The following is a 9785-nucleotide window of genomic DNA, read 5'->3' on the forward strand; positions in this document are numbered from 1 at the left end:
GATTGTAGCCTGGTTATCCTTTATTTTACATGTAACATCCACTTAGGAGTGAGTACATTCTGTGTTTGTCTTTCTGGGTCTGGGTTACCTCACTCAGGATGATTTTTTTCTAGTTCCATCTGTTTGCCTGCAGATTTCATGATGTCATTGTTTTTTACCACTAAGTAGTACTCCATTGTGTAAATGTACCACATTTTCTTTATTCATTCTTTGGTTGAGGGACATCTAGGTAAGCTCAAACACTCTTAAACTAGTGTTCATCCCTTACCACCTGTGGATAAAGCTAGCCCAAATTCTAGTAGGGACAGCCCTGCATTTGATTACACTCGAAGAATATTTTCCATTTCAATGTATCTCGACAGCTAGCCCCACCTGGCCCATGGAAAACTAGAGGAGAGTATACATGACCTCTGCAGTGCTACAGGACCAGCTTCTGTCAGTCAGTAGAAACTCTTCCTAACATAAGTCTGGGTATCTGAAGTGGGGGGCTTTGGTTTATCATTCACTGTTGAGGATGAAAGTGTAAAAAAGTGTATAGTACTGGAAATTGAAAGTCGTGATAAAATGGATCTTTCATCTCGAAGGAACTGACTCTAGATTCTATTGTTAACCACAACCATAACTATAGTCCTAAGGAGTAACCGTAACTTCCAAGTCTCCTCCAGACCTCAGCAAAGAAATGGAAACAGCATGCTGTCCATCACTGAGCCTCCCCCAGTATTCAGAGTGGCACCTCTTAGGCATCTGGGAGGAGGAGTCTGCCTCCCCCCCAGCCACACCTGCAGGTGCCAGGGCCGGGGCACAGGTAGTCATGTGGGGGTCAGTTGACTACTGGGATTAAGGTGTCCTGGTGGCTGCCTGCCCTGCCCACCTAAGTGGAAACTGACTTTTCCTTACACATCCGTATAGCCCGTATAGTTGCAGGGTTTGTTGTCCTCTGGAATTTCAGAGGAGTTTCTCTAGCTCCAAAGTGTCTTGGATTTCCCCCGACAAAACTCTAATGTACTTCCCCCAATCCCCTTTGCTCCCACAGCTTACTTTGGTGCGACACTCAACAGCTTCATCCATGTCCTCATGTACTCGTACTATGGTCTGTCCTCTGTCCCGTCCATGCGTCCCTACCTCTGGTGGAAGAAGTACATCACCCAGGGGCAGCTGGTGAGTAACTTAATCACTGTGCCCAGAACTGGCTCCTGGCTGGACACAGCCCTCTTCCAGGCCACACTGTTGTTTAATCAAATCCAGTTGATCTAGTTCAAGTTTCATCGGCAGATCAGGGGATGCTCTTGTTTCCAGTAGATGGAGAAACCACTCTGGGCTGGGGGTGCCTCAGGTCTTGAGCTCCCAACTTCAGGTCAGTCTTAGTTCTTACTTTGTGTGTGTAAGCACATAATGTGCACACATGTACCCGTGTGTGCTTTCTTGTGTCCAAAATGACAACTGCTTATCTGCATTCCCAGGAGTTTCAGGTAGAACTTCCAAGGTGCTGAGTCCAGAGCCTTTGTAGCTTACTAGACGGTGAGCCTGTTGGTTAAGATGGGTACAGGGTGACTACTCTGACCCCACGTAGCAGAGCACCTCACACTGCTTCAGATGATGGCCCTGGCAGGAGCAGGCCGACAACTGTCTGGTCTGCCTGGTTCTCACCATTCTTTCTTAAGCCTTGGCCAGTTGTCAGGATATTATTGGCGCACATTCCTTCCCCCTCATGAAGTCTTCCTGAGCTGATTAGTAATACTACTGTTGGCGCCTTTTGTTCTGGAGGCCAAGTACTCGTGCTAAGTAAATGGTTTTTGTATGAGTTATTTCAAGTGTTGTCTCCATCCTGTAGGTGAACACATTGAGGCAGGAGGCCAGAGCTGGCTGCAGGGGCAGGCACTAAGCCCTCCAGCCCAGGCTTGCCATATACATTGTTCCAAATGAATCTAATTTAGAGCCCCTGAATCAGTCTTGATTTTTCACAATTTAAAAATAACATTGTGAGATGCTCCTTCTGTGTTTGGTGTTTCATTATCACCTCTGCCAGCTGCTCTGCAGTCCTTATTAATCTTTTTTTCACCTGTGAGGAAGGGTAATTGTTCTCTAGCCTCCTCTGCTACCAGAGGAGAAAGGATGCAGAGACGGATCGATGCCGTTGTCAGGGCTCTGGCAGACAGAATGTGGAAGAACACCATGGGGGCATTGACATCCTGCTGGGCCATGTGCCATCTGCCTCGTTATGTCTTACCTTGGAGGACTAACCGGAAAACAGGGAGCTGGTGGAGCCTTCTGAGACGTCACTGGGCTGGCCTCACCCACTGTTCCTCCTGAAGGTGCTTTAGTAGTCAGGTGGCCTTAACACTTTTTCAGTGTGTCTCTACATGGCTCCACTGTTTTTCAGGGTCACTCATCAGGAGTCATCTGTGGACCTGGCCTTTTGGCCAAGAAGCGTTTTAATGTTCATGACGGCCTTCACCACATCTAAGTGAACACAGATACCGAGGAGGAAGCGTATCAGTCAGATCATGTGTAACCAGTGACATCACTGGCCCCTTAAAACACATACCTCACTCTTCTCTCTTGTATCTGTCAGTGCTGAGTCCCAGAATAGGATGGATAAAGCTGGTTTAATAGCCTCGAGGAGAGGGGGAACTTGGAGAAGACACATACATACATAGTTTAGGATAAAATGTGGTATAGAAGGCTGGCAAAAGCTGGTTCCAAAACGGGTGGAAGCTCTGATACCCAGTTCTGGTTGGAACCCCATCTGTGTTCAGCCTGGCCTTTCTTCTATAGATCCAGTTTGTACTGACAATCATCCAAACAAGCTGTGGAGTCATCTGGCCATGTACCTTCCCCCTCGGATGGTTGTATTTCCAGATTGGATATATGATTTCCCTGATTGCCCTCTTCACAAACTTCTACATTCAGGTAACTCACCTTTCGCTGGTAGCCGACCTTCAGCCTCTCACTCAGTAGGGCTCTGTCAGCCACTGCTGGTTCCTAGCACTGTGCTCTGAAGGAGCCTTTGTAGCGATGGAGGGACGACCCACTTTGCTCTAGATACTGGAACTGGGCATCTTGGGACTCAGGTGGGAGACAGATGAGCAGTGTGCTTTATTCCTTCCCTCTGGCCTAGTGCAGAGAAATAAAGAGGTGATTTTCAATCAAAAGTCTCAGCCCCACTGCCCTGCTTATCATAGCTAAGTGACATCTCCATTGAAGTCCTCTGCTGTAATTGAAACCTACATGCCTACTGCTCAAGTTGGGGTCATGAGTTTGGTCCCATGAAGTGATAGAGGTGTGCTCACAGAGACTGTCACTGGGGGCACCTGACCACTTGGCATACACTGATGATTCTCCTGCTTTTGTGGCCAGTACCCAGTGGCTTCAGTCCCCACTGACCTGGGCAGAAGGTCAGGAGCAAGGGCAAAGGTCATGGGGTCCTGAGCAAAGGCCAATAGTATAGAAAGGCCACCTGGAGGCTCAGCCACTGTTTCTCTTCTTTGTCCCCATGTACCTGTGTGTGACCCATGTTTTGCTGGGGCCTGACTATGGGACCTCTCTCCAATTGCTCCTGGCAGTATAGTACTTAGTACAAGAGGGCTGAGGTAGTAGCTGAGGCAATAAGACAAAATTAAAGATAAGCCGTGACATCTGTGTTAGAGGAGCTTCGGTTGGGTGGGCGGAGCCAATTTGGCCATAGCCTGTCACTCTACCATCCAGTCCTGAAGAGACAAAGCAGAGTGAACATGAACTCTATCATAAATGGTCTGTTGTGACCTATGAGCTAGGCCTCAAAAAAAAAAAAAAAAAAAAGTGTGATTGAAATAGAAAATGGTTATTAGAGCACGGAATTACTTGATAGGATTTGTCAGACAAGTAGAGCAGGCCTAGTTAGGTGCAGACTAGTACAGTTCTCCTGGTTAGCTGTCAGACAAGTAGAGCAGGCCTAGTTAGGTGCAGACTAGTACAGTTCTCCTGGTTAGCTGTCAGACAAGTAGAGCAGGCCTAGTTAGGTGCAGACTAGTACAGTTCTCCTGGTTAGCTGTCAGACAAGTAGAGCAGGCCTAGTTAGGTGCAGACTAGTACAGTTCTCCTGGTTAGCTGTCAGACAAGTAGAGCAGGCCTAGTTAGGTGCAGACTAGTACAGTTCTCCTGGTTAGCAGGCACTCACCTGCCTTGTACATTTCAGACCTACAACAAGAAAGGGGCCTCTCGGAGGAAAGAGCACCCGAAGGGCCACCAGAACGGGTCCACGACTGCAGTCAACGGCCACACCAACAGCTTCCCTTCCCTGGAAAACAGTGTGAAGCAGAGGAAGCAGAGGAAGGATTGACAAGGCGGAGGAGACCCCTGCAGACCACGGCGTGTGATTGTAAGCACAGTATGAGTTGTGCCCTGACGCTCGTAACAGCTGCTGTCACTAGTCTGGCCTACTGTAGTGTGATTTAGGTAGGGCCTTTTCATCAGTTCCAAACCCCTAGAGTATGTATACAGATTATACAAGTAGGCATACGATTTCTCACATTTCTGGGCTCTCATCGACCCCTGCGCTAGACTGTGGAAAGGGAATGTTATTGTAGTATACGACACTGCTGTTGCCTTATTAGTTATAACACGATAGGTGCTGAATTGTGGTTCACAATTTAAAACACTGTAATCCAAACTTTTTTTTTTTTAACTGTAGACCATGCATGTGATTGTAAATGTAAATTTGTACAATGTTGTTAACAGTAGAAAAACACACATGCCTTAAGACTTAAAAAAGCAGGGCCCAAAGCTTATTAGTTTAATTAGGGTATGTTTCAACTTTGTATTCATTTGTAAAAGCTCTGTGATTTATGAAACTAGAGTGTGATGTGTAACTTCAAGTGACTTGGCGATGCGCAATGGACAGCACCTCCCCTTTTCTGATGCTGGCTTTTAATAAGCAGGCTCAAGTCTAGAGGAAAAGTCAGTTTAGCTTTTTAACAGATCTTATTTTTTTATTTTGAGTGCCACTATTAATGTGTTTTAAAGAGGTGGGGAAAGGGTCCAAGACACTTGCATATCTCTTCTTGGTCCCCCAGAGTCTAGGGCGACTGTAGGGTGAGCAGGCCGCTTGACACTTCTGAAGTGCTTAGTGTTTTATACAGGAGACCGTTCTGTTTCCCTCCATTAGGAAAGAAGAGAAACACCTTTCAGGAAGGGTGATTAGACATTCACCACGTGGCAGTCACATGGACCAGCGATGGGGAACTGGTTGCCTGGGTCCAAATTTTTTATTGTTTTTCTGTAGTGCTATTTTGACATATACTTCCTTTTAAAATGTGCCTAATTTACCAAAATTTACCAAGAGACCAGGAAGCACCTTAAGTATTTTGAGGTAAAATTAAAGAGGTCGCTAGAGCATGAAGGAACCGGGCATTTGGGAAGAGATTTTATTCAGTGTATATCTTGGCAGCATCTATATTTTTTTTTTCTGCTTAGCATCTAAAGCTTGGTTTCAAGCGCTTGTTTCAAAGTAACAGACTGCTTATCTTAAAATTGTGTCTCATGCACCTGAGGCGGTGATCATACAGATGGGGACTCTTAAACGTGTGTCGTTTTTGAAGTGTTGAAAGTTTAGCCTTTGAATACCTTCTGCATTGAAAAAAATTTTGTTGAACCACTCATGACACATCTTAGCAGATGATTGACAATGTATAAACTAATTGTGGGTTTGATATTTATGTAAATATCAGTTTACCATGCTTTAATTTTGCACATTCAATTATAAGGAGCCAATTGGTCCTAATTAGTCTTGTGGGTTTTCTGTTTGGAAGGAGTTGCAGCGTCTGTTTACATTTACCTTATGAAATCTAGAATGTGTATATTTGTGTGTGTCTTCATCCTAGGTACCGGTTTGCAGGTGTCTTTATGTATTTCAGTACAAAAACTATAACATTCAGTAGTGTGCTGTCAAAGTGTGCTTAGCTCGTCTGGATATACCCACACTGTTAAATAATGTCTAAACATTAATCATTAAAACATTTTTGATTACCAGTGCTGTGTTTTCATTGTTTGATGTGCTGCCAGTTCTGAAAGACTGGAGATTGGTTAACTCTTACCATTTTATAGGCGTTTAGGGTGTGGACATGAGTAATACCATATGGAAAGTGGTTGTACTAGTCAGGATTCTCTAGAGGAATAGAAATTACAGAATGCATGCATGCATGCATATGTACATACATACCTACACATTTTAGATTTATTAGAATGGCTTACAGGCTGTGGTCCAGCTAGTCCAACACTGGCTGTCTACAAATGGAAGACTCAAGAATCCAGTAGTTGTTCAGGCCATGAGGCTGGACGTCCCAGCTGCTCTTCAGTATATACTGGAATCCTGGAGCAGTAGGATCTAATGTCAGTGAAGGAATGGATTTGCTAGCGAGAGAGAGAGAGATAAGCAGGCAAAGAAAAGGGAGCTGCCTTCTTCCATGTCCTTTATATAGGCTGCTAGCAGAAGGTGAGGTCCAGATTAAAGATGATGATGATGATCTTTTCACTTCAAAGATCCAGGTTAAAAATAAGTCTTCCCACTTCAAGTGATTTAATTAAAATTTTTTATTTTTTATGTGTATGAATGTTTTGCCTGTGTGTGTGTGTGTACATACACATATGTACCATGTGCCCAATCAAGTAAGAAAGTGTTGGCTCTCCTGAAACTGGAGTTACAGATGGTTGTGAGCCACCATGTGGATGCTGGGAATTGAACTCAGGTCTTCTACAAGAACAACCAGTGAGTGCCCTTAGCTACTGAGCCATCTTTCCAGATACCAAATGATTTAATTAAGAAAAAAAAAAAAAAATCCCTCACTGGTGTGCCCAGCCATTTGGGTTTTAGTTACTGGACAACCAAGAGTTGCCATCCCAGCGTGCTACCACTTCCCATGAGGAAGAACCCCACAGGATAAAGCACAGGATCTCCCCACCCTAGCTGCACCCCCACAAGAGGTTCCAGCTCTGAACACATTCCTAGATCCTCCCTGGCACCCCACCCACTCCCTTCATCTTTGGGCTGAGTTACTTTTCTCGTTGTAGATTGTACGTGCACATCTGTCTGGGAAGAGCTAGCTAGACAACATCTCAGTCCACGTGGAAGCTACTCAGCTGAGCCATGTGGAGTGCAAAACAGCCACAGGCATGTAAGTGAGTGGGTGTGGCTGTCGTGACACTCTGTGTACAACACAAGACCTGTGCCATGGATTGCTGAGCGTGCTGGAGAGTGATGGGTTCCCTCCTTCATCCCCAAGTTCTGTAACTCTTGGCCCTCCCAGCCTGTGCCAGGCTTTTTCCTCCGTTCTTCTAGCCTGTGCCAGGCTTTTTCCTCTTCCACCCCTGTCTACAGTGAGGTGGATGATCTAAATGCCTCATCTTTCCCAGGGAGACCTAGATGCCCCATTCTCCTGTCCCCTCCACACCACAGCCTGGAATGTGGGCTGGAGCTTTTACATCTGTCAGTGATAACTTGCAAACGCCACCTGAAAACTACACTAATAAACGGCATGTGAAGAGATTACCAAGGGGATTATTGGAGATTGGTTAATGGTGATAAAGAATCAAATCAAATCAACATTTCCCCCTTTATGTCTAGAACGGAGGTAAACGACGGGAATTAGAGCAATAGAAAGCAAAACAGCCAGGTCTGTTGGCACAGAGGAGGCAGAGTCAGGAAGATGATGGTGAACGAGGTGAGCCTAGAGTTCCAGGCCAGCCAGGACTGCATAGAAAGAAAAGTGAGGAGAGGAGAGAGAAGAGATGGAAGTCGCACACCTTGCTGAAAAGGCCAGATTGTTAAATCACAGTCTAGCGCTCCCTGGCCAACGATGTCCTGAACTGACCTTGGGGCTGCCACCATCACACAAGTCCACTGCTGCACTGGTAATCAAAACATTTGGAAGATCAGCCCCAGGGCTTGTGTGGGCTCTCCTTATTACAGATTCTGACCTGCTGACCTTTGCCTCCCCAAGACAGTGTTCGCTTTCATCTCCTGGTGCTAGCTGTCAGTCTCCTTCCCTGGGAGGAGAGAGTGGGCAAGGGAAAGAGCCAGGCCAGGTCCTTTCCTCTGAGTTCTCTTTCCTTTGCAGACAGGAGCATCCTCCCTGGCAGCCTTCCTACCATAGGGAAGGTGGCAGAGCCTAACTGGAAAAGCCCAACTTGGGGACCACAGGGGCTCTTAGCCTCTTAAGACTGATCTTCACCAAGCACCCCACTCACTTCTGTCCAGCTTTACTCGTGAGACCTTGATTGGCTGCTCCAGGACTGTGTCACAGAGGGATGGCATTTCTCTCATTGAATCAGAGTTGAAAGCCTTATGAGTCAAAATGTTCAGTCTGCATTCCCAGTTTTGCCAGATTTCTTTTTATTATTTTCATTTTTTTCCATACAAGTATATATTAGACATTGGCCATATTCCCTCATCCCCACACTCCTTTATGTCTTTTTCCCGTTAGTCTCCTTCGTTTGATTCTACTTGGCTGTCCTGGAACTCACTCTGTAGACCAGGCTGGGCTTGAACTCACAAAGATCCGCCTGCCTCTGCCTCCTGAGTGCTGGGATTAAAGGTGTGCGCCACCACCGCCTGGTGGATGTGAATGTCTTAGACTGATTTTTTTTTCCATTGTAATTTTCATTGGTGTTGCATTGAATGAGCACACTGCTTTTGGTAGTATAGCCAATATGAACTCTAATTCATATGCACAGTGTTTTCCTTGACTTCTTTCTTCAGTGTTTTCAACTTCCTTGGTTATTTGTATTCCACAGTGGGTGTTTTGTTTTGTGAATGAGATTGCTACCCTGATCTCTTACTGCACTTCCCTTTGGTATACAGGAAGGCTGTTGATTTTATTTCCTTTCTTGTCTTAAAGCACTTAAGGGTATGAACTTTCTCCATTCTTATTCTCTAAGATTGATTATCGTTTTAGTGAAAGTGCATTCATTGAGTTTCCCCCATTTGCTAGAATGGTGCCTACAGGTTTGTTGTGTGAAACCTTTATGATACTGAGAAGTTCCTTCCTCCCTTGGTCTCTTCGGGACATTTATCATGAAGGGATGTTGTATTTTACCAAAACCTTTTCTGTATTTATTGAGATGTTCCTTGAGTGCATTTATATAATGTGTTATATTGGTTGATTTGAATATGTTGGATTATTTCCACATCTTTAGAATGAAGCCAACATGATCATGGTGAATGATCTTTTTTATTTGTTCTTGAATTCAGTTTGTAAGTGTTGAGAATTTTTGCCTTTATCTTCATCAGGAAGATTAGTCTCTAATTTTCTTTGTGTGTTGTTAGTCCCACCAGTTGAGAATAAGCCCACTACCACAATTTAAAGTCAATTTTGAAGCAATCTTTAATTAAATACTGGCCAGATGGATGGGCTCTGGCCAGGTTCATCTCTGGATTTACAGAAAATAACCCCTAGTCATGATTCACAGGGGCTTAAAAAGGCAAACCCCACAATTCACCACATTTCCCATTGGGTCCAATCACAGGCAAGCATACATCCTGACGTATTTCCTGCCTGTGAATCTCCCACCCAAATGTGACCAAGCATATCCAGTGCAGATGGGTCAAACAAACTTGTTTAGGGGAGTAAAAACATGTGGCTTGTTACCTCCCATAAGCAGTAACTTCCAGCATTTCAGGAACTATCTGTCCTTGAACAAGGGGCTTACAGGTCAGCGGCATTTTTGTTTCATGGTTCCTTTAGGTATAGTAATTAAAACTGAAAATATGCTGGGCGGTGGCACACGCCTTTAATCCCAGCACTCGGAGGTAG

The 9785-nt window shown here is 45.0% G+C and overlaps 1 protein-coding gene across 1 annotated transcript in view; it reads left to right on the forward strand.

Moving 5' to 3' along the window:
* The window catches only part of Elovl5 (ELOVL fatty acid elongase 5), a 72367-nt gene extending 67974 nt beyond the window's left edge, over positions 1 to 4393 (forward strand). The window contains exons 6-8 of the mRNA XM_036192703.1: positions 1034 to 1158; positions 2776 to 2910; positions 4175 to 4393. Of these exons, the coding sequence (XP_036048596.1) occupies positions 1034 to 1158; positions 2776 to 2910; positions 4175 to 4318 (404 nt within the window). The 3' untranslated portion in view covers positions 4319 to 4393. The remainder of the gene's footprint in view (positions 1 to 1033; positions 1159 to 2775; positions 2911 to 4174) is intronic.
* Positions 4394 to 9785: the final 5392 nt, after the last annotated feature.

This window comes from Onychomys torridus, chromosome 7 (assembly GCF_903995425.1).
Source record: "Onychomys torridus chromosome 7, mOncTor1.1, whole genome shotgun sequence".
NCBI classification, from domain to species: Eukaryota; Metazoa; Chordata; class Mammalia; order Rodentia; family Cricetidae; genus Onychomys; species Onychomys torridus.